The sequence below is a fragment of the Pseudorca crassidens genome, chromosome 9 (assembly GCF_039906515.1).
Source record: "Pseudorca crassidens isolate mPseCra1 chromosome 9, mPseCra1.hap1, whole genome shotgun sequence".
Classification (NCBI taxonomy): Eukaryota; Metazoa; Chordata; class Mammalia; order Artiodactyla; family Delphinidae; genus Pseudorca; species Pseudorca crassidens.
The window spans coordinates 80,102,643-80,128,849 of record NC_090304.1 but is presented as its reverse complement, the minus strand read 5'-3'; the positions used below and the strand labels follow the sequence as shown (position 1 = coordinate 80,128,849).

General features: G+C 33.1%; 1 protein-coding gene across 8 annotated transcripts in view; it reads right to left on the bottom strand.

Moving 5' to 3' along the window:
* Window positions 1–26,207, bottom strand: part of DYNC2H1 (dynein cytoplasmic 2 heavy chain 1) — a 379,694-nt gene that overhangs the window by 301,214 nt on the left and 52,273 nt on the right. For all 8 annotated transcript variants that reach the window (XR_010946253.1, XM_067750851.1, XM_067750854.1 and 5 more), the window contains exons 21-36: window positions 25,482–25,631; window positions 24,488–24,693; window positions 23,341–23,496; window positions 23,138–23,252; window positions 22,420–22,590; window positions 21,059–21,441; window positions 19,224–19,356; window positions 19,009–19,126; window positions 17,308–17,420; window positions 15,428–15,547; window positions 12,261–12,411; window positions 10,330–10,535; window positions 9,136–9,318; window positions 8,392–8,574; window positions 6,279–6,502; window positions 5,390–5,505 (exon numbers count right to left, since the gene is read on the bottom strand). Coding sequence is in view for 7 of the 8 variants with exons in the window: in XM_067750851.1 (XP_067606952.1) it covers window positions 5,390–5,505; window positions 6,279–6,502; window positions 8,392–8,574; window positions 9,136–9,318; window positions 10,330–10,535; window positions 12,261–12,411; window positions 15,428–15,547; window positions 17,308–17,420; window positions 19,009–19,126; window positions 19,224–19,356; window positions 21,059–21,441; window positions 22,420–22,590; window positions 23,138–23,252; window positions 23,341–23,496; window positions 24,488–24,693; window positions 25,482–25,631 (2,728 nt within the window). In the remaining variant the exon portion in view is untranslated. The remainder of the gene's footprint in view (window positions 1–5,389; window positions 5,506–6,278; window positions 6,503–8,391; window positions 8,575–9,135; window positions 9,319–10,329; window positions 10,536–12,260; window positions 12,412–15,427; window positions 15,548–17,307; window positions 17,421–19,008; window positions 19,127–19,223; window positions 19,357–21,058; window positions 21,442–22,419; window positions 22,591–23,137; window positions 23,253–23,340; window positions 23,497–24,487; window positions 24,694–25,481; window positions 25,632–26,207) is intronic.

Sequence of the window (26,207 nt, the reverse complement as noted above, 5' to 3'; positions counted from 1 at the left end):
AAAGAATGAAAAGAAATGAAGACAGCCTAAGAGACCTCTGGCACAAGATTAAACACAACAACATTCACACTATAGGGGTCCCAGAAGGAGAAGAGAGAAAGAAAGGAGCCGAGAAAATATTTGAAGAGATTATAGTCAAAAACTTCCCTAACATGGGAAAGGAAATAGCCACCCAAGTCCAGGAAGCACAAAGAGTCCCATACAGGATAAACCCAAGGAGAAACACGCCAAGACACATAATAATCAAATTGGCAAAAATTAAAGACAAAGAAAAATTATTGAAAGCAGCAAGGGAAAAATGACAAATAACATACAAGGGAACTCCCATAAGGTTAACAGCTGATTTCTCAGCAGAAACTCTATAAGCTAGAAGCGACTGGCAGGACATATTTAAAGTGATGAAGGGGAAGAACCTACAACCAAGACTACTCTACCAGCAAGAATCTCAGTCAGGTTTGATAGAAAAATGAAAAGCTTTACAGACAAGCAAAAGCTAAGAGAATTCAGCACCACCAGACCAACTCTACAATGAATGCTAAAGGAACTTCTCTAAGTGGGAAACACAAGAGAAGAAAAGAACCTACAAAAACAAACCCAAAACAATTAAGAAAATAGTCATAGGAACATACATATCGATAATTACCTTAAAGGTGAATGGATTAAATGCTCCAACCAAAAGACACAGGCTTGCTGAATGGATACAAAAACAAGACCCATATATATGCTGTCTACAAGAGACACACTTCAGACCTAGGGACACATACAGACTGAAAGTGGGGGATGGAAAAAGATACTCCATGCAAATGGTAATCAAAAGAAAGCTGGAGTAGCAATATTCATATCAGATAAATAGACTATAAAATAAAGAATGTTACAAGAGACAAGGAAGGATACTACATAATGATCAAGGGATCAATCCAAGAAGAAGATATACCAATTATAAATATATATGCACCCAACATAGGAGCACCTCAATACATAAGGCAACTGCTAACAGCTATAAAAGAGGAAATCAAGAGTAACACAGTAAGAGTGGGGGACATTAACCCCTCACTTACACCAATGGACAGATCATCCAAAATGAAAATAAATAAGGAAACAGAAGCTTTAAATGACACAATAGACCAGAGAGATTTAATTGATATTTATAGGACATTCCATCCTAAAACAGCAGATTACACTTTCTTCTCAAGTGCACATGGAACATTCTGCAGGATACATCACATCTTGGGTCACAAATCAAGCCTCAGTAAATTTAAGAAAATTGAAATCATATCAAGCATCTTTTCTGACCACAACGCTATAAGATCAGAAATGAATTACAGGGAAAAAAACATAAAAAACACGAACACATGGAGGGTAAACAATATATTACTAAATAACCAAGAGATCACTGAAGAAATCAAAGAGGAAATCAAAAAATACTTAGAGACAAATGACAATGAAAACACAACGATCTAAAACCTATGGGATGCAGCAAAAGCAGTTTAAGAGGGATGTTTATAGCTATACCAGCCTACATCAAGAAACAACAAACATCTCAAATAAACAATCTAACCTTACACCTAAAGGAACTAGAGAAAGAAGAACAAACAAAATGCAAAGTTAGCAGAAGGAAAGAAAGCATAAAGATCAGAGCAGAAATAAATGAAATAGAAAGAAAGACAACAATGACAACAATAGCAAAGATCAATAAAACTAAAAGCTGGTTCTTTGAGAAGATAAAGAAAATTGATAAACCATTAGCCAGACTCATCAAGAAAAAGAGGGAGAGGACTCATATCAACAAAATTAAAAATGAAAAAGGAGAAGTTACAACAGACACCGCAGAAATACAAAGCAACCTAAGAGACTACTACAAGCAACTCTATGCCAATAAAATGGACAACCTGGAAGAAATGGACAAATTCTTAGAAAGGTATAATCTTCCAAGACTGAACCAGGAATAAATAGAAACTATGAACAGACCAATCACAAGTAATGAAATCCTCCAAAAAACAAAAGTCCAGGAACAGATGGCTTCACAGGTGAATTCTATCGAACATTTAGAGAAGAGCTAACACCCATCCTTCTCAAACTCTTCCAAAAAACTGCAGAGGAAGGAACACTCCAAAACTCATTCTTTAGGGCCACCATCACCGTGATACCAAAACCAGACAAAGATACTAGAAAAAAAGAAAATTACAGACCAATATCACTGATAAATATAGATGCAAAAGCCTCAACAGGGCTTCCCTGGTGGCACAGTGGTTGAGAGTCCACCTGCCAATGCAGGGGACACGGGTTCGTGCCCTGGTCCAGGAAGATCCCACATGCCACGAAATGGCTGGGTCTGTGAGCCATGGCCGCTGAGTCTCCGCGTCCGGATCCTGTGCTCCACAACGGGAGAGGCCACAGCAGTGAGAGGCCCGCATACCGCAAAAAAAACAAAAAAGGCTCAACAAAATACTAGCAAACAGAATCCAACAACACATTAAAAGGATCATACACCATGATCAAGTGGGATTTATCCCAGGGATGCAAGGAGTCTTCATTATAAGCAAATCAATCATTGTGATACACCATATTAACAAATTGAAGAAGAAAAACCATATGTTCATCTCAATAGATACAGAAAAAGCTTTTGACAAAATTCAACGCTCACTTATGATAAAAACTCTCCAGAAAGTGCACATAGAGGGAACCTTCCTCATCATAATAAAGGCCATATACAACAAACCCACAGCAAACATCATTCTCAATGGTGAAAAACTGAAAGCATTTCCTCTAAGATCAGGAACAAGACAAGGATGTTCACTCTCACCACTATTATTCAACATAGTATTGGAAGTCCTGTCCACGGCAATCAGAGAAGAAAAAGAAATAAAAGGAATACAAATTGGAAAAGAAGAAGTAAAACTGTCACTGCTTGCAGATGACGTGATACTATACATAGAGAATCCTATAGATGCCACCAGAAAACTACTAGAGCTAATCAATGAATTTGGTAAAGTTGCAGGATACAAAATTAATGCACAGAAATTTCTTGCATTCCTTTATAGTAATGATGAAAAATCTGAAAGAGAAATTAAGGAAACACTACCGTTTATCATTGCAACAAAAAGAATAAAATACCTAGGAATAAACCTACCTAGGGAGACGAAAGACCTGTATACAGGACACTAAAAGACACTGATGAAAGAAATCAAAGATGATACAAACAGATGGAGAGATATACCATGTTCTTGGACTGGAAAAATCAATATTGTGAAAATGACTATCCTACCCAAAGCAATCTACAGACTCAATGCAATCCCTATCAAATTACCAATGGAATTTTTTACAGAACTAGAAAAAAATATCTTAAAATTTGTATGGAGACACAAAAGACCCCAAAGAGCCAAAGCAGTCTTGAGGGAAAAAAGCGGAGCTGGAGGAATCAGACTCCGTGACTTCAGACTATACTACGAAGCTATAGTAATCAAGACAATATGGTACTAGCACAAAAACAGAAACACAAATCAATGGAACAAGATAGAAAGCGCAGAGATAAACCCATGCACCTATGGTCAGTTAATCTATGACAAAGGAGGCAAGGATATTCAATGGAGAAAAGACAGTTTCTTCAATAAGTGGTGCTGGGAAAACTGGACAGCTACATGCAAAAGAAGGAAATTAGAACACTCCCTAACACCATACACAAAAACAAACTCAAAATGTATTAGAGACCTAAATATAAGACTGGATACTATAAACCTCTTAGAGGAAAACATAGGAAGAACACTCTTTGACATAAATCACAGCAAGATCTTTTCTGATCCACCTCCTAGAGTAATGGAAATAAAAATAAACAAATGGGACCTAATGAAACTTCAAAGCTTTTGCATAGCAAAGGAAACCATAAACAAGACGAAAAGACAACCCTCAGAATGGGAGAAAATATTTGCAAATGAATCAATGGACAAAGGGTCAATCTCCAAAATATATAAACAGCTCATGCAGCTCAATATTAAAAAACAAACAACCTAATCCAAAAATGGGCAGAAGACCTAAATAGACATTTCTCTGAAGAAGACATACAGATGGCCAAGAAGTATATGAAAAGCTGCTCAATATCATTAATTATTTGAGAAATGCAAATCAAAACTACAATGAAGTATAACCTCACACCAGTTAGAATGGGCTTCATCAGAAAATCTACAAACAACAAATGCTGGAGAGGGTGTCGAGAAAAGGGAACCCTCTTGCACTGTTGGTGGGAATGTAAATTGATACAGCCACTATGGAGAACAGTATGGAGGTTACTTAAAAAACTAAAAATAGAATTACCATATGATCCAGCAATCCCACTACTGGGCATATACCCAGAGAAAACCATAATGCAAAAAGACACAAGCACCCCAATGTTCACTGCAGCACTATTTACAATAGCCAGGTCATGAAAGCAACCTAAATGCCCATCGACAGATGAATGGATAAAGAAGTTGTGGTACATATGTACAATGGAATATTACTCAGCCATAAAAAGGAACTAAATTGGGTCATTTGTTGAGCTGTGGATGGATATGGAGACTGTCATACAGAGTGAAGTAAGTCAGAAAGAGAGAAGCAAATAGCGTATATTAACGTATATATGTGGAACCTAGAAAAATGGTACAGATGAAGCGGTTTGCAGGGCAGAAGTTGAGACAGAGATGTAGAGAACAAACGTATGGACACCAAGGGGGGAAAGCGGCTGGGGGTGGTGGTGGAGGTGGTGGTGTGATGAACTGGGAGATTGGGATTGACACGTATACACTGATGTGTATAAAATTGATGACTAATAAGAACCTGCTGTATAAAAATATATATATAATTAAATTTAAAAATTCAAAAAAAAAAAAGTAAAAGGGTAATTTTATTTAGTATACTATCTTTGAAAGAGAAAATCTCCATGTGTTTCTAAGGTTTCTGTTCTTGTTTCAAGACTAGACAAATTTTCAGATTCTATTCCAGACCTACCAATTCAGGAACTTTGGGTGTGGGGTCCAACAATCTGTGTTTCAACAAGCCTCTAGGTGACTCTAATGCCTGTTAAAGATTGAGCACAAGTGGACTAGACTATTCCTCTATATACCACAACTATTAAATATTTAATGCATGTTTAAAAGTTATGATGAGACATAGGTAAAAATTAGGAAAAATCTCAATAAATTATGGACTTTATTAAAAAATTATGAATCAATGTTGGTTCATTAGTTTCAATAAATGTACAATACTAATGTAAGATGTTAACAACAGGAGAAACTGGGAGAACGTAATATTCAGAAACCCTCTATACTATATGTATAACTTTTATATAAATCTAAAACTATAATAAATTAAAACTTATTTTAAAAAATAAGATTATAATTGGCATAATGAATCATACCTTTTTGTTTAACACTAGTTTTCTTCAGCTGTCTAAGAAGATTTCCACTTCCTCTCAGAACTGTCTTCAAAGTTCTCAAACCCCAGTCATAATGTTGCTGAGGTGTCAAAAGTTCTCTTAGGTAAAGACATGGAAATCATAAATCATCAAATAGCTATAAGAAATTATTTTTGTAATCATATTAAAAGAAATACAGAATCTAACTACTAACACATAGAAATAATTCCTAATATTACATTAGTTTATAAAAATGAATCAAGCAACACAAAATAATCACTCAAGTAAAATGTTAAAGATGGATGGTTCTCAAGGATCAGGATAAACCTTTCACAAACTGGCTATCATCTTAATGAAGACACTAAATGATAACCACCTGTTACTTTTATTCCTAAAGTCTTTAATCAATCCATCTTGCTCTCAATCTCTGACACTCTAGTTCTCACTGTCTCTTAAGTAATACGGACCAGAATTCTAGGTTGTCCAAAGAAGCTAAAAGTCAATCTCTATTACTAGAAATCAGACATAAAAAAAAAAAAATGTGAAAGATTCCCTCCAAACAACAGTAGGCTTTGAGTGGTCAGCTGGTAAATTAGTTTAGTAAGTATCATTTAGCTGGAGTACTCCAATAAAAATATTTTGCAGAAAAAACGTGAAATTGAATTAATAGTATTTATGAAAAACAAGCAGTTTTGAGCCAGACGTTTCTGTTATTCAAACTAAAATCTTTCTTACCAACACCTTGAGTACAATACAAAATTGTACTTATGAAAATCACCAATATGAAAATCACTGAATAGGTAAATTGGACAAATGTGGAAAATGGTCATTAATAACCCTGATCAATCATGGAACTATAAAATATTAAAATATTTAAAACAGGAAAACTCACCTGGATAGATTGAAGATAGCTACCAATTTTCTGCCCAACACCTTAGCATCTTTAAAGCCTTCTGAATAGAGAATAACTTCTGCAATAAGCTCATTGTCTGGACGAGACATGGCTACTGGCCTGAAAAGCTGTTTAAGGTTATCAGGCAGTTTTTGTCTTCCTCCATAACCTTTTCCAGCAGGATTCATAGTGATAAAAATTCCAGAATTAGAATTTATTTCTACCTGGAATATTAATTTAAAACATAGGCATCAAATACTTGAAACTATAACTATAAAACATATTGCAAATAGAAGTTTTATTGTGACATATTTCTACACATACATCTTATACCTTAGCAAAAAGCAACCACTAGTGTGCTAAACATCTTCTTACTCAACATATAATAAACTTCTTAGGAACTACACTACTTTATAGAGGCTCTTTACAATCAGTTTTTTGAGGCTGAAAGTTTAAGTGATTGTAACTAGTTTGAATGTCTATTCATTCATTCAGCATATGTTTACTAAAAGCCTTCCTTGTGTTAGGCACTTTGCTAAGTACACAGAGACAACATAACTCTGAACTAAAGTCAGTAATAGTTTATGCCCTTCTGGAGTTTATAGTCTATTGAATATTTGAAAGAAGCAATCATAGTTAATAAATGCTATAAGAGCAAAATATCATGAGAGTATCTAATAGGAGCATTTTCAACAAAGCACTAAGAATAGAAAGGCAGAATTATAATGTATAAACAATGAATGGGCAATCAGGAAGTAGAAATACCTAGAGTAAAAAACCTGGCTATAAAGGAAAGAAAACAAAAAGTGTGGTTGGAAGGAAAGATGAATTAAGGGAAGGTTCGCTTATGTTTTAATTATACTAAATATTATATTACAGTATCATTATATTTAATATAATATAACACATTATTAAGAAGGAAAATATGTGATTATGTTTAAAAGCCAACGAGAAATGAGTAGAAGGACAGAGATAACTCTGAAGAGAAGGTCCCTTGGAAGCAGATTCCAAAGTATAGATGGAAAAATTAGTTTGAGTTGGGAAAAAGGACAATTTTTCTTTCTAAGAGGAGGAACTGACAAAAAATGAACAGGGTAGAAAATAAATTTTGATGACAGAGAGGTAAAAACTGAAGAATTTCTCTTTTCTTTGTTAAGAAAGAGTTGAAACATCATGTAAGTAACAGGCAAGTTAGAAGGGGTCCTACTTCCTTGGTCTACCCTGAAAAACTTGTATTGGGAAAATGTTATTATGGGGAAGAGGATAATTTCACAGTTCTTTCAACTTTCAGTATATTCACCATTACACATTATATAGAGAAATCTATGTTTTACATACAAATAAGTTTAAGTTCTAATGACATGAATGTATACCTCCTATGGGGAGAAGTGAGCAACAGAAGAATAGTTAAGTTTTTATTGTTTTAAGATTCATACAGAATAGTGATTAAAAACATGAATTTCAGAATTAGACAGACATGGGTTCAATTTCCAGCTCCATTTCTTATGTTTAACATATCAAGCCCTAGTTTCCTCATCCATAAAGTTAAAAAAATATAATAGTACCTAAGTCAAAGGATTGTTATGAGTACTAAATGAAACAATGCATAAAAGCACTAAGCACAGTGGCATAGAGTGTTTGATAAATGTTAGCAAATATTATTATAACTGGATTATTCAATATCAAAAGTTTGAAGATGGGGCTTCCCTGGTGGCGCAGTGGTTGACAGTCCGCCTGCCGATGCAGGGGACACGAGTTCATGTCCCAGTCTGGTAAGATCCCACATGCCGCGGAGCGGCTGCGCCCGTGAGCCATGGCCACTGAGCCTGCGCATCCGGAGCCTGTGCTCCGCAACGGGAGAAGCCGCAACAGTGAGAGGCCCGCGTACCGCAGAAAAAAAAAAAAAAAAAAGTTTGAAGATAAATGGTGGAAATGGGACCCAAAAAGGGTGAGAAACTCAGAGACAATTCACAGGTAAAAAGGTTTAACACACTGGTCACAAATTAGCAACAGAGGTGCCAGGAGAAATAAAGATAGACTGTTTGCCTGAGTATGAGTAACGCAAAGTCTTATAAAATAGTTTAATTCTTTAAATTCCCAATATATGCTATACCTCCTTGCCAAGCAGTTCACATACAGTTCTATGATTCTTCAAAGCATCTTGAATTGTCTGGATTTGCATAGAAACTGCTGACAGTACAGATTCTTCTAGTCTATTGAATTCATCAAAACAACCCCAGGCCCCACACTTCACCAAACCAACAAATATTCGTCCCATTGACTTCACATCGATGCCCTTAAAAATAACAATAAAAATTATATTCAATAAAAATAATTAAAATCTCTAATAATAATTTAATACTTTATGTCATTTAGTGAGAAGGTAATCATTTCACCCATCTATACCTCTATAGTTCTTTTTTAAGCAGAGATTAAATAGCTACTCTTTCAAAACCTAGGATGGTTTCAAGGAGTAAACAAAATAATTCATGTGAAAGTGTTCTGAAAAGTACACAGAACTAAACAAGTATAAGATTTTGTTTCAGTTATTCTTTAAGTCAAAATACACACAATGTTTTGAAAATGGTAACTTAATAAGAATTTAAGATTTTTCCTCTACTCTAATATAAAGCTTCATTCTGTATTTAAAATTATTTCTACGTAATAGTTCTCTTTAGAAAAGTTTTTGGACTACACTATGTGCAACCTCTCTCCATTTTACTTCTCAAATAAAATCCACTTTCAAGTGATTTAAAAGAAGAGTGATTTTAAAATAGAGCATTTCATATGTAAGTATATGAAAACTATTCCAAACATCTAAGACACTATTATAGCGTTTGATAATTATTTATTCTACCTCATCACAATTAAAAACTAAAACTTGTCTTCCAAGAAGTCCACCTAAAGCCTTTACTGATTCAGTTTTTCCAGTTCCAGCTGGTCCGTACGGATTTCCTCCAAGTCCCATCTTCATGGCTTGAGTGAGAGTTAAGTAGCACTTGTCTGTCAGTGGAGTGTAAACCAGCTTGGGAGCATTACCCTACACAAGAGAAATATAAATTTCAAATATTCATATTCTATTCAATATGTACAAATATTATATAGTGTAGTTAAATAGCAATTCTAGTTAAAAATTTAAAAAGGCAAAAAATAGTTTAAAGTTGTTAACAGAAAAAATATACAAAAATTTTTTTAGTAATTCAAGAAACTTTCTAAAGCACAAACTGGAATTAAACTTAGTTATTTCTCAAGCATGTATTTTATTCTATCCTCAATTGACATACTGTCAGGTTTTCCAAATAGTCTCTCAAGTTCTTGATAATTAATTTGAAAAACTCCTTATGAAATTAATAATCTTAACCTATCAAATAATTCTCAAAATTGCTACTAAATTTTAGCGGAAATAGAGTCCAATTCAAGCTGCATTTTATAGTTTTTCTTTAATTTAGGTGGACAGATTTGGGTCTCAAAATACATTTCCTTTTTGAAAGAGCTAGCTGGCAACTCTCTTGACATATGCTTATTAACATAAATGTCAAATATATCCTTATGATTGACTCACTATGATGGAAGAAGGCAGAGAGGATACAGCTGGATTTTTTGAGAACAGGTTACATGAGCTAGGTTATTTGCTTGAAAATTCTTTTACCTTACAAACTGAGAATATTTAACAAACGTACTCTGATATATTAAAAATTGCACTAATTTTGGCCTTGTAAAAGGAGGCACAAACCAAATTGTTTCCATTGAGGTTGCCTAATATTCAATTCTCTTTAGATTAAAACTATATTTCAATCTGTATAAATAAATACTGCTCTAAGAAAAGGTACATTTAGAGAATTCAGCACAACACTGCCACTATGTTAACTTTTTTTGTATATAGAATTTTTTCCAATATAACATCTTTTTAATTATGATGAAATAGAAGACAATAACACAAAAAAATTCTTAAAAGTTACAGCTAAAATAACTCTTTCATCCAATAGCAAATTTCCTTTAAAGTAAATAATTTCTAACTGGAAAAATTAAACATTTCTGCCACAAGTCATACCTGGTACTCATAAGTATACTGAAGTTCAGAATCCACCATCTGAACGTAACATGTGTCATTGCTTTTCATATAGAATCTAACTTGTTTTTTCCAAGCCCAGTCTTCAGTTGTATGAACCTGAACTTGGTTTAACTGCTTCACCACATCAATATTATGAATAATATCAAGAATAAGTGCTTTAAGTTTAAGCTCCAGAATGCCAGATTCTGTATACAATTAAAATAATTGGGGAAAACGTTAGCCTGTGATTTATGTACTTTATGATTTTATATACACACACACACACACACACACACACACATGATTTCTCAATAAATGAATTTAAATGGTAATTTCATGATACATTTGAATAGTATAGTAATATATATCATGCAAGTCAAAAGAATGTCAAATCCACCAATAAGAATTGTGTGTGTGAAAACTAAGATATTAAAATTCAATGAAACCAGGGTTCTGGTTCCTTATGCAAGGGAGTAAACACACTCAGCCTGTCTCTCCCTCTGAATGCAGGTATAAAACACGGACAACATACATTGAACTGCTTTTTAGGACTCTGAAAAAGTAAAGAGTATCAGGCAAATTGGGGAAGGGAAGAATTAGAAGTGCCACCGAACCAGTGGTAAATTTACCTTTTTTCTTTTTCTTTTTCCTCTCTTATATCCATGGGCCTGGATTCAATGCTGCCAGAAACCCATACTGGTGTAGACAGAGAGAGGTCCAGGAGAAGTCTTTTAACTCAGACTTGAAAAGCAGAAAAGGAGTCTCAGCGCTGGCAGCTGAGACCCAGAAATGCCTAAAACTCTGAAGGAAGGGAACTGTCCTCTGAAATCAGAGGAGCTATGATCCCAAGACAGTGGGACTAACTCAAATTGCTCTTTTTCTCTCTTTTCTCCCATCAACTGGTCCAAGACATGGGCACAGTCACAGAAAGTGTGAAGGAGAGTACAGTACATGAAACTCCAGCTTTCTGGCCAGAGGACCAAAAGAGGAGCCCAAGGGAACCACAAAATCACTGCTAAGACCATGGAAGGGGAGAAGATTGGGAAAATGACCCTATAAACTTTATGAACTCTTGAGCTCAGCCTGAGCTGTGCAGACCTCATCCTAAACATTAAACCAAAGACTTTGATAACTGGCCACTAGGTGGCACACATGTGGGGAAGATCTCAAGAGTGTAGCAAAGACAGAACAGACATTGGAACCACAACCCACAGAAAGCTGGCTGAAACTTGTGGCCTGAACCCAACAAGATCACTTGCTAACAGAAAAATATCAACATTATCCAGCAAATTTAAATAAGACTCAGACTCTTATAACACAATATGCAAAATGTCCAGGATACAATCCAAAATCATTCAACATGAAAAGAACCAAAAAAATCAACTCACATCAGAAAAGACAATAATAAAGGTGAAATGAAGACATTCTCAAGAGAAGGAAATCTGTAAGATTCATAGTCAGTAAATGGGCTCTAAAAGAAACACTAAAGAAAATTCTTCAAAGAAAGAAAATGACAGCAGAAGGAAACTTGGAGGTTGAAGGATGGGCAACAGAAATGGTAAGCATCTAGATAAATATAATAGACTATTCTCAGGTCCTTTAAAATACATTTGACAGTTAAAGAAAAAAATTATAATCTCATGGAGTTTTCAATGTATATAGATATCTATAGACATTGAAAACAACATAAAAAGGGGAGGATAAAGAAACCCATATGGTGGTAAGGTTTCTACATTCCACTTAAAATAGTAAATTATTGATTCTAAGTACAATATAAAAGTATGTATATTGTAATTCCTAAAGTAACCTCCAAAATAGACACACAGATGATTGATTGACAGACAAAAGCACAATAGATAAATTAAGATAGAATACTAAAAAAATGTTCAAATAACCCAAAAGTAGGCAGAAAATGGAATATTTTCCCATACCAGTATTCCCTGGATCCTCAGAACTTGTATCAATGTTAGTATAGTGCTCTAACTTATTCACCAGTTGTGTTTCAATCTGATGAAGACTATGATCTTTGATGGCATTTTCTACATCTTCAGTGAATTTAATCTGCTCTGCCAAGCATAATATCTAATGAATAAAGAGAAAAATTATTTTTTAAAGCTGAATTTACTTAGAAATATTTTATAAATTTAAGGAAAGATACCTTTTTCCAAATTTCCAATTACATATTGGCCCTCTCTACCTGAATGTCTTACTGGCACCTCATATATTAATAGAGCAATACATTTGTAGAAAAAGCATGTGTGATGCAGCCCAAGCTTACTTCTCAGAGCTCATCTTTTACTATTCTCCTATAGGCCTATTTTTGGGTCTTAGAGCCCACCAAGCTTATTATAACCTAAGTGCTTTGTACTTTCTTCCCATGACTCTCCTCATAAATGGCTTCTTTTTAACCAGTAAGATGCAAAGATAACAGAGTATGATGCATTCTATTTAATAAAAAGAGTAATCTTCTAGCATTCCAAAATAATCTCTCAGCATACTACTGAAGTCTACAATTTCAAAACACCAATTTTATCCTAAATTAAAGTCTGTCTTAATCTTTCAGTCTAATACCCATAAACAGAAACTAAATACAGATCAACTTCATGTTTACATAAAATATGAAATATTAATGCCATTTGAGAGGATTTCTATAATATTATCAATATAGCAAGGTTACTGATAAAGCAAATGATACATTTAAACACCAGATTTTGTAAACTTGTATTAAAATACTTTGATACAGTTCTTAGATGAACAAGGAAAACCAATAACCTCCTTTAAACTAAAGACATGATCCATCATTGTATAAAAACACTAAATCTACTGACCAATTAACTCCTGAACAGATTGTTTTTTTCTTATATATACCTTTTAGCATCCAGAAAATATCATCAAATGCCTCTATTTATCAGATTAATCCATTATCTATATATAATTTTAATACTTAATATAGCAGGCTAAGCTGCTGTTTGCTCTTAGAACATTGTACAAATACCACATTAAGTTCTTTAACAAAAGAGAAAGCCAATTAGTAACTTTGCAGGGCAAAGTCACCTCTCATACTTTGTAGTACAAAACTCACCAGCTTCTTTAATCAAGTATATGGTGAAGTGTTTAAACAGATCCAAATCTGCTTTGTGAGAAAAGACTTCGCTTTTTAATTTTCATATGAAAATCTTCACTTGCCACCTTGAAACTAATAGTCATATATATGGATTTCCACTCAGGCAATACTACTGAATTTCTGTATTATAAATAAATTTTAATAATAATGCACATCGATATCTCAATTTTTAACAGTCTGCTATACGATTTCTATGAGAGGCTAACAGAAATGATGCTCAAGATACAGTCTTACCTAATTCTCGTGTCACATTACCATTAAGATACCTGGACAAACACTAACATTGTCTAAAATGTAACGGTCGTTAAGGGTGCTCTGCAAACATTATATAATTTAACCTTCAAAATTAGTTGCCGTGGAGGTATTATTATACCCTCTTAACTAAGTGTCAAAAGGAATCACTCAAAGTATAACTGGAAAAGGTAGGATTTGAACCAAGGTCTGTCAGATTTTTTCTACTTTATCATGCTGCCTCCTTCCCAGACCAGAAAGTGCTTTCTCTACATTATTTCAGGTCCTTACAAAGATGTCTTTAGAGAACTGAATTAATAGTACACAGTAACCTGTACCAGACATTCATGTAACCAGTTATACTATTCAATCCCCTTATATAAATGCTCTTGAGATAATTTTTTCTTAACATTAACTGCTAATAAACTAGAATTCTTTGTTTTGATAGATTATGAACTGTATACATGTTTAGTAGTTCATATTTTTACTTGACTGCTCAGAGCCCAGAACTAAGTTTCAGGCTCAAATCCAGCAACATTCTTTAGCCTGTAGCTCCCAGTATATCTCCTGATATAACTGTCATTTACTCAATCTAATTATTATGCAATTCTTACTTTTGTATATTTTTTAAAATTGTGTCTTTTACTCTAAGTCAATTTAAATCCTACCTGGAAGTTGACAGAGTCCTAGGAAACATTTCCAGAGATAATAAAGCATTTTAACTCTGACCTTCAATGGCATTATTATTCATCAATGACTACTTTTATTTTTCTCTAAGAACAAGAGTTTTTAAACATATTTTAGTTTGACTTAAACAGCTAAAAGATACAAAATGATATGAGTGATAAAATGGCTAAGAATCCAGAATGTTCCAAGTTTCCTATTTAATTTCTCATGCTTTAAAAGAACCAACATAAAACCCTGTTCCAATAGCTACTAAATGTTTTAATCTGAAAAGCAAAAAATAGGTAGATTTTCCTGTGAGAAATCATAGAACATCTCAATGCCTGCCTTTCATAGTCCCTAAGAACTAAAGTTCCTGATGTCTTACCTCTGTAGTGTTAGTCTCAACCAGCAATAAAACTAATCCTGAACAAGGCAGGATATCTAACCCAAGTCTTAGTGCTACACTTTAATAAGGCCCAGAACAAGTTTTGTAAGACACATACCTAGCATCCAGTGTTTCAGGAATGAGCTCCTATGAACACTGACCTGTAGCAATCTCTATAACAACCATGAAACCTAGCGCTCTTCTTCCCTGCCAAAGTTCTAGTTAAGTACTGTGATCATGTTTCAGACCAACACTAACACTACTAAATTCCCACCAGCTCCAACCTCCTAGATGAGTCCATGGGAAGGGTGGGAGACAATGTTAGAGATCCTGTGCCTCTCCATCAATGATGGACTAATCATCTGGAACCAGGAAACTAATACATGACTAATTCTGCCTCCCAGTTCCACTCCCCAATGGCCTGGGTAGCTTAGATCTCAGCAGGCCTTCTGCTTGTAAGCATCTGAATTATGGCAAACTAATGGAGCTAGAAGAGAATTTCACTATTGTGCTGCTCCTCCCTCACATTTAACAGCTGAGGGACTGAGACTCAGATATTAAGCAATTAGTCAATGTTAATTGTTAGATAAAGAGAAAACAAAGATCCCAGTTGTCTAAGCCTCCTGACCTCTAGGTCAGGGATCTTCCAATGACACCATGCCTACCTGTACTCTAGACATAAGCCCCCTTACCTGTGAAGGGAAAAAGGATGGGTCAATTGCACCTTGAGAACTTCGTCCAGCAGTAACACATTCCGTCAACAACTCTTTCAAAGTTTGCTTCATTTCCAAGGCTAAATCATTTAACCAAGTCTGAAAATAAAATTAGAAAATATATTATTTCTTATTACACAAGTCATAAAACAAAAACACAAGCTAATGACTCTATTCTTTTATTTCAGGAGGAAGGTTATAATTTCTTATTGACTCTCACACTCCCAAAATGTGTTGTATGGTATATAATTTTTTATTAATAAATGATTTAAATGAAGAAAACAATTTTTTCACCTCTTGGGATAATGTTAAGTGTGAAAACTCAAAAATTTGTAGTTAGTTATCACTATCACCATCTATACAAACCAAAAAAACATGAACATTTAAAAACTAACCCATTCATTTCATCATTATGATAAATCAAACTAGATAGCTGGGCCAATAAATTAGAGTCACAATGACTAGGTAAGTCCCCTGGCTCACACTATCCTGATGATCTTATATTCAGAAAGCTGTAACCATAGGAAGGGATTGCTTCATTAAGGTGAACCATATTATTTAAGGAGTTAAGATCCCTCTTCAAACAAAACTAATTCTGTTTCAAGGTCAAAACAATACATTTTTCACTCATTTGATTATAGATAAAATAACAAAAGTTTAAACTAAAGTTAAAATAATAATGATGATTAATAAAAATAGCATGAATATTTAAGGATCACTACTTAACTTTTAAAAACTGTATCATTTGCAATAAAATATAAGAGCAAAAACTACAATCTTAAATAGCTTTTCATCATTACCTTTTTTAAGTTCTAGCTTTTTACTGTTTATCTTTAGAGCACTTTCCAGTATTAAAAATAGCACAAACTTTTGCCCAGTTCAAAAGCCACTGCAGCTAAGGAGTAAGAAGCTCTCAGTGCACGGCAGCAGACACCTACTCTGCTAATCATCACAAGAGCTCCCGGAGTGCTGCACTACACCCAGCTGCTAAAAGCTCTTTCTCTCTCTGTTCATCCAGTCCTAATAAAATCACAAGAAAGGAAAACAACAGCAAAAACAACAAATCTCTTCTCCAAATATGGGAGCTACTTAACAAACCTTCTATCCTTTCAACCACTTGATTTATATACTCAACATCCAATAAAATGTTGAGGCCTAACCAGGAATGGACTTTTTACTAAACTGTACAGATACATGCATGATAAGGCATGGCCCTGACTTGCAGTTGAAAGATACCTTTAGAACTTAAAAATTACAATTCAATGTGTTACATCCTATTGCTGTTGGCTTTAGCTGTATAACTGTAATAGGCTTTTGACAGTTCACTTCTAGTCCTGCAGAACCAATTAATCAATAGTTGTACTATAAATGCACTAGTTTCAAGTTTACTTGTTCATTTAAATCATCTCATACAACTCAGATTTTAAAGAAAAAAAAAAAGAACAAAGACTTATTGAGCAGTTATGTTCCAAACACTATAGTGTACCTAAAGCCAATTATCTCATTTAATTTTCAACAGAAAGTCTTTGCTAGTAGGCCTCCCATTTTACAGTTAAGAAAACTGAGACTCTAAATTATATAGCTGATAAGTTGTGGAGCTACAATTAATATCCAAGTCTTCTTGACTCCAAAGCAAAAGTTGTTTTCAAAATTACATGCTGCCTTCCAAAGACTAAAAATACATACTCTCTTTAATATCAAATCATTCTGAACCTAACAAAATAAATTAGTTTTTAAGATATAAGTTTCCAAAAGGCCTAAATTAACCAACTTACTCTACAAATTGACTGAATTAATTTTGATACAAAGTTCATATCGTTAATTCTTTATACTTTCACACTTGAAAAAGAATTACTTACCTCTACGTTATTTGACAGAAGAACTTTGTTTTTAAAAGGTACAACTTCTCCCTCTAAAGATTTCATTGCAGTTATATGTTTTGATTCCTCATCAAAGCACACACTGTTAATGCCTACATTACAAAAGCAACAATTTATATGCAAAAGTTTCATTAAAGACATAATTATTAGACAGTATATATGATTACCACATAATACATAAAGTATACTTCATAATATAGAATATATTTGAATTATATTAATTCAGTTATATAATGAAATAGAACAGCTTTTCATAACCCAAAACTGGAAACAACCGAATGCCCACCAGATGAATAGAGAAACTGTGGTATATTTGAACAATTGACTATTCTAAGCAATAAAAAGGAATAAAATATAGTTTTAGGTATCTTGAAACCATTATGATGAGTGAAAAAAAACAGGCACAAATGAGTGCATAAGAATACGTACCAATGATTCCACTTACATTATATGAGACAAAAAGATAATAGGGAAGGGGGAGAGCAAACAAGATTTCCCTTCCCCAAAATTTGCACTCACTTTATAATATATAAAAAAACACATTACCTAATTTTGATCTTTAGAAAAACCCTGTAAGTTATTATTTACAATTTAAAGAAAGAAACTAGATTTCAGAGAGGTAAATTAATAACTAATAAATAGCAGAGGTAGAGCTCGAAAGCAAGCTTTCTGATTCCAAGAGCTCTTTCTACTATCTTCCACAGGCAAAATCACAGTTACAGATATAAGCACTCTAACGCTTCAGATATACAGTGGTTAATAAATACTTCTGTAAAGCACCAGAGAGTAAATATCTTAGGTTTTTACAGGTCATAAGGTCTCGGTGTCAATTACTCAACTCTGCTTGTAGCACAAAAGCAGCTATAGACAATAATGGACATGGCTGTATTCCTTCCAACAAAACCTTATTGAAAAAAAAAAAAAAACAGAGAGCTACTCAGATTTGGCCTGTGGGCCTACAGTTTGCTAATCCCTGACTGCAAGTGAAGATGATGAAAATTTTTTACTTCTTAAAGTTAATTTGAAAAATACAGCTCTTTTCCAACAAATAATATTTCAAGAAAATAATAATCATCGTGTTTGTAGCAAACCAATTCTGAATGCAATTACCCAACTAAAATGATTCAACAACATCGAAGCATATGGCACTATTACTCTACACTTTTTACCAGGTAATCTCACCTCTTCCTATAGCCTAATTATCATCTATACACAGATGACTCCCAATTTTACATCTCCATCCCACGTATCTCTGCTAACAATAATTGCCTACTGAGTATCTCCACTGGGACATCACTCAAGAGACCTTAAACTCAATAATGAATGGACATGTTCTCCTTCACTTCAGACCTCTGCACATCCTATTCCCTCTGTTTCCCCATTTTTCCTCTAGCTAAGACCTATATTTTCTTCAGATCTCACATGAGATGTCATCTTTACATACCCAAAACTGAGCTAAATGTCTTCACAGATGCAGCTATAACACCACATACTTATGTCGACCATAGAAATTGTCGTATATTATATTTGTCAACTTACTAACTTGCCTCGTCCACTAAACTAGAGTTCTTTGAGTGTATAACCTGTATTTTATTCAACAGTCTGCCTAAGAGCCTAACATAATGCCTGGCAGATAACTGAAACTCAATAAATATCTGTTGAATAAATGTTCAATCTTACCAGCAAACAGTTTCTTAAGGTGAGACTGAATCACTGATGAGTTAGTAGACTGGCCCAGTATTTCTAATAAGTCATCATCACCAATAAAGTAAAATCTTGGGAATGCTGAGCGTTTTTCCTAAAAAAAAAAAAAAAAAAAAGAATAATCTCTTCAAATAATTAAGATATTGAAGTACTTTATAATTTATTATATAAGATTGTTTTTAAAAACATGCCTCCAATAATTCATTTAATGATTTCTGACATCTTTGAAGCTGATCAAGTATCGTTAGTAGAGAATTTCTGATTCCTGCATGAGTAGTTAACGTTGTGACTCTATTATCTTTCTTGATGTCAGTCATTATTGATCTGCAGAAGAAAAAAGTTATTTTCACATCTATTTTAACAGTTTTTGGCTGAAACAGGGATGTGGAGACTTTTTTTTTGCTTGCTTAAAACAAACTAGTAACATCAGTATCACAGCAATACATTATTATACTTCTAATAAATAATCCTCAAATAATACTCCATTACCATTTTTAACCTCCATTATTGCACATTCTCTTATTTCATTCACTCACTAAACAAATATTAAGCCTTACCTCATAGAGATAATGGCCCAGTGACAGAGAAAGATATTAAATAATTTCTCCAAATATTCAAATAAAATTATGATAAATGCTAAGAAAGAAAAGCACAAAGGACTGTTTTGTACTAAGAAAGAATTAGTAAAAGGCTAATGTGGAAATCCCTAACCTATGACTTATTTGAGGAAGTAATTTAAGCTGAGATTTGAATGATAATGAAAAAGAAAAAGGCAAAGAATAGGAGGGAAACAGTTTCTGGCAGAGACCCTGAGAAAGAGCGCGGTATGTTAGAGAAACTAAAGGCTAGAGTCACTAAAGTAAAAAAAAAAAAAAAAAAGAGAGAGAGAGCGCAGCACAAGAAAAAGCTAGAGAAATGGACAAGGAGCAGATCCTTAGATCTGCTTTATCCTCAGAGCAATAGAAAGTCATTTTAAAGTTTTACTTAATGGAATAAAGGAAAGAAGTAATGTGGACTTCATTTTTAAAAGATTACTCTGGCTGTTGTGTGAAAAACTTACTGGAGAAGACAAGAATAAGAATTAGTCAAAAGATTAGCCAGTAGTACAAGTGAGTGACAACAAAAATACTTCAGAATAACATCAAAGAAGTAGAGATATAAAAGATATAATAAAATCGATTAGTAGGTTAGAATCAACAAAATTTGGTAACAAATGGATTTGGAAATGGAGGAAGAGGTCAAAGATATCCATTATGCTTCTGCCTTGAGCAGTTAGGTGGTACCATTTATCGGGAAGAAACCAGAGAGAAAAGAAAAGGGACTGTAGGAAAGGGACTGGGGGTAAATTCATGAATTTAGTTTTGACATGTTGAGGATATTTAATACATTTGGAGCTCAGAAAAGAAATATGAGCTCAATAAATAAGTTGAGGAGACCTCAGCAAATAGATGAGAATTGATTCTGAGAGTGGTTAAGATCATTAAGGAGAGAACATAGAGTGAGAAAACCTAAAGCTGAAAGGTGGAGAATGTCTACATCTAAATGTTTAGAAAGGGCTGAGGACTAGGAATCAGGAGTGGAACCAGAGAAATGGGCAGAAAACCAAAAAGGACAGGATCACAGAAGCCAAAAGAACAGACTTTCTAAGAAAGAAGAAATTTTCAACTCTATTAGATACTAGTCAGAGATAAAGTAAAATGAAAAATAAAAAATGCCCATCAGATTTACAATGGGAAAGTAATTGGTAACTTTAAGAAATACTAGGTATATATTAGTAATATTATTATTACTATTATACTATAGAAATATTATTAATATAGGTAGAGTGGTAAAGATAGAAACCAGATCAAAATGATTCAAGTATATAACTGAATGAGAGAAACTCATTTCTCAGAAGGATCCAGTAGGAAAAAAGTTGAAGACACAGATGATGCTAATAATGTAAAAGTAATTAGCTTGTATTAAGTACCTCACCATATGAATAAAAACCATCATATGTGTCTTTGTCTTATGTAGTTGTACTGACCTAAAATCTTCATCAAGTCTGTTGAAGCGCATCTGTTCTTTTGGCAATGCTCCACGGCCAAAAATGGGTTCCAAATATACCCACTTTCTCTGAATGTGGTTTAAATTCTGTAGGTACTCATCTAACTCTGCAAGTTTTCTTTCCCAAATTGACACTTTATCTTCAAATCCTTTATAATAAGGAGAATCCTTTAAGGACTGAAGAAGGCACCTATTATCTCCAACTTGATTTACTATATCCTTCCAGTCTTTAATCAGCTTGATAGTTCGACTTTGGCTGTCTTCATAATCAACCAATGTAAATACTGCTCCAACTCCCCAAAGATCAAGTTCTCGTAAAGCTTCTCTGATTGTAACTTCACCTTGTGCACGACTATTTAAATCCTATTTAACACAAAATATTCATATTTATTACTTCAACATTATCATATAAATAAGTTATATCTATTTTATAAGAAGATATATTTTTATTTGACTTTGCACCATAAAGAAAAAAAAAATTTTAAGTGGATTATTTTCATAAATCCAAGAGAATTACTGGCAAATGTATTAAGGGATATCAGATATCTAGTTCACATGGTCAAATATATACAGAGTTCTGCTTTATGCTTTTTACTTCTAAAAAAAACCCCAAAATTTAAGCATCCACTGCAAACCACAAAAATATTTAAAATTTTGCAAAACTCAGCCATTTTATTGTAATTTAACTGTAAGTTCCAATACATCTAAAATGATTAGCAACCATCTAGAATTACCTCCTACAGCAGTCATGCTTTATAACCTTATGATTATCTACATATGCTCCAGGATTATCAGCAAAGATGAAAGTATACATATTAGATAATATATTAGAAAATAAAACAATTTGACATCAAAAGTCCTTTTATTTTTTTACATTAAATGGGCAGAACACAAAATAGAAAGTCTGCTACTTATGATATAATTGTACAAGTTTTACTTTCACCTGAGACCTATGCTAAAACTGATTAGCAAATTGGTTCCTTGTTTAGTTCTCTGTATTTTTGTACCCCTTAGCTTCTATTTATAATATACCCTATGATTTTAAATGTATTTTATAAAATGCTTTGTACTTGTTTGCTTTTTGATTAAAGCTGACTTCCTTCTTAAAGTAAGACATATTTTATTTCAGATTTTTTCTCTCAAAGAAGGGGTTTATATTGTTTCTATAACCCCATCGATAGATTCAGATGTATTACTAATGAAAGAATAATGGAAAAATGGAACACTGTCACTATTTTAAGGGAAGAAAGAAATTTAACTTGCTGCTTTATTTAAATAAAAAATAAAGCAATATGTCAACAAAGGTCAGATCTATGAGATATTTATAAAAGTGATTCTTACTTTAAGGTCTGAAGCTTTGGCAACAATTGTATCAGCTACTCTAAGCAGATCACCAAACAGTAATTTATCTAGACTAGTCCCCCGAGGAAGGCCAAGTAGACGAAAAAGGTCAAGCCAGTGATCTGGAGAAAGATGCTCCCCTCTCACATATTTCAAGATAGGGACTGCGATCTGTTAAAAAAAGAAGACAAGAAGACTTATGTATGTATATATACAAGCAAAATGTAAATTATTATTTGATTTTATTATAATTATCTATAAGATTTTTAATTACTGTATTATCTTATTTAACAATCTTAAAATCAAATTCTTAAAAAGAATTGTATAAAACTTTTTATTAAACATTGCTGTGGATACATGCAAATTTCCCTTGGTAGCTTGATATATTTTAAAATATGACCTAAAATATTTCTATTTTTATAAATTTAGGAAATGACCTACATCCTAAATATGCTAAATGACCCATATCCTAATTGCTAAGTTATAAATACTCCACTATATAACTTTAACCATAAATTTCTTAGTTATAACTTCTTTCAAACTGAAGCAGAAATATCAGTAACTTCTATAGTTTACTCTATACTTTCTATTTTTTTCATGTAATGGAATCATTAAAAATATATAAACTAAAATTACAGTTCAGTCACTACATAATAAAATGATACATGAAAGCTCCAAACACCATTTTTAAATAGTAAGATAAGTAAAACTATCTTACTTTATATTTGTCAACCTCTGATTGTAATTTCACCGTCATTACTGAATGTTCTTCAACCTTTCTTAATCTGTCATGCCAATTCATCAAAAATTCCTCAAACAGATATGTCTTAGTCCTGTAAAATACCAGAAACATACCTTAAATTTTACATCCCAAAAAATACCACAAACTATCAGAATCTAAATACTATTTATGAATCAAACCTAAAAGTAATCCAATCTTCATTGGCCATTTCTTGAAATCCTTGCTGAAACTCTTCATAAAGGGCCCAAATTTGTGCACAGCTCTCAATGTCCTTAGAGATGCTATATGCCAAGGAGAAGTTGGGCTCTTCTAGGCCAAAATGATGGCAATCATCACTATAGAAACAAGTAGCAAATATCATTAATTTTTTAAAAAGAAAAACTGTTAAATATCAATAAGTTTAACTAATTAATATTTAACTGCATTCCCTGTGTGTGTTTGTGTGCATGTATCTGACAGCAGAGGTAGACAGTGGGAGGCTATGTCTACTTTACATAAGAATTTTACTTAACTACTTAGGAACGAGCTCTTCCAAATTCATTAATATGCATTTTTTCCAAAGGAGTCAAAGTAAAATTGGTAATATATATAAATATATTTTATGTATATATGTCATATATATAAATATTCAGAATTGCACAAATTTATGGATTAATCTGAGAACAGATTAAAGAATATCCATTAATATTCTTCTAGGTTGAAAGAATTAGCTTCTAGAACATAAGATATTCTTCATCTAATTAATGTAATGTCACTTAATAAACGTGGTACTAAAACCTCCACTCACCTATGAAGCCAATTAATTTATGGATGCATTTACCTAAATGGACCAAACCTAAAACAATTATTAAACTTAATATTTGTATTATTATAACATAAAACAACAAATATTTTTCTTTGAAGTCTCATCATTTTGCTAGGTTCATTTTTTTTCCAGAAGCTCTAAAAGTAATTGTCCATTAATTTTATATATTCCATTTTTAAGTACAATGAGATCACATAAAGCAATATTCCAACTCCCTAATTTAACTTTTAAGTAAATTTAATTTTCTATTATTATTATTATTTAATTCGCTATTATAACTTCTATTATTTCTATTCCTAGGCCTAACCAGAAATCTGCTTTTCTCTTAAAAATCCTAATATAATTCAACAACTCCTAAGAAAGCAGTAGCATGAGCACTTAATACTGGTATTTTTAAAACTGCTGAAGTTTATAAGGAAAGACATTAAGATAATAAATATAAGAACATTACTAGCTTAATATATAAATACAAAACTCTCTTTTCCAAAATGTGTACTACCAGTTTTAAAGAATAAACATACACAAGCTTTTTTCTTATGACTTCAAGATCATCAAACTCAATTTTTTTCTCTTTTATTGACTTGGCACTTTTATCAAGAGTATTTTGCTGGCCAGTTTCAATAACATCATCACCAGGCTTTAGTTGGTCCCAACGAGCTTTAAATTTTTCCAGTTCTTGATAATAGATCTGAAGACGTGATTTCACATTTCCTTTCATCACTTCAATCTATAAGGCAATAGAGTTTACATAATTTAATTCAAAGTAAAATCTTACTTTATATTCACATTTTTATTTCCAACATTTCAATTTAAAGGTCAAAAAATATCAGTATCAGCTTTTCAAAGATTATTCTTTACTACTGATTTCAAGTACACTAAAATAACTCAAAAATAAATTAGACCATAAATTTACAAAAACAAGAGATATACTGCAAACATCATCATTACAAAATCATTCATGTGATTAACAGCATCCATCATAACTATCAACAAAATCAATGTGATAAAAAAAATTTGATCAATGACCTCCAGTTGTTCTACCTGATTATACAGCTGTTTAATAAAGGAGGGCATTTCCCAGTCTCCCATGCAGCTAACAGCCATAAGACTAAGTGCTGGTCAATAGGATATGAGTGCAATAGATGTGTACAACTTCCAGATTATACCCTTAAAAGATACCATACACAGTAGGTAAATAAATTTATTCATAAGAAAGACTGAAAATAATGTCACATACATTCCTGGTACGGTAGGAAACAAAGATAAACTATATGACATGAACATCATTTATACAAAGTGTTTTACTGTATGGAAGTACTGAGGGAGGTCAATTTCATCAGCAATATATTGGGTTGGCCAAAAAGTTCCTTCAGGTTTTTCCATAAGATGTCACAGAAAACCTGAGCTTATAAATTCTTACAAACCTGAGCTATAACGGAATAAAGATAAGCAAGAAATCTTAAATGAGAAAAAAAAACTGTTTCCATTTTAACAAAATGACCAAAATGTTCTTACCTGATCTTTAATCATAAGTTGGTGACTTTCCATCATCAACTCAAATTTATCCCACTTAGCTTTCAGATTACTAATTGTTTCTAAACCTCCACCTGCCACAGTCCGTAAAAGTCTGTTTTTATCTTCAGCTTCTTGAAATAAGGGCAAAATCTAAAGGTTAAAAAATGACATGTGAAAACCAACATATTTTATCAAATTTATTAAGATTCCATTTATTTAAAATTGTTTCATGATTTGCTTTTTAAATCAAGATTTTTGCTTTTACATAATTTGTTTTGTTTTTTTCTGTTTTTTTTTTTAAGAAGATGTTGGGGGTAGGAGTTTATTAACTTATTTATTTATTTTTGCTGTGTTGGGTCTTCGTTTCTGTGCCAGGGCTTTCTCTAGTTGTGGCAAGCGGGGGCCACTCTTCATCACGCTGCGCAGGCCTCTCACTATCGCAGCCTCTCTTGTTGTGGAGCACAGGCTCCAGACACGCAGGCTCAGTAGTTGTGGCTCACGGGCCTAGTTGCTCTGTGGCATGTGGGATCCTCAAAGACCAGGGCTCGAACCCGTGTCCCCTGCATTAGCAGGCAGATTCTCAACCATTGCGCGACCAGGGAAGCCCAATTTGTTTTGTTTTGTTTTTGTTTTTCTTTTGGTTATTTAGTAACATATTGTCTAGTCTCCATGTGTTTGTGTTTTTTACGTTTCTTTCCCTGTAATTCATTTCTAATCTCATAGCGT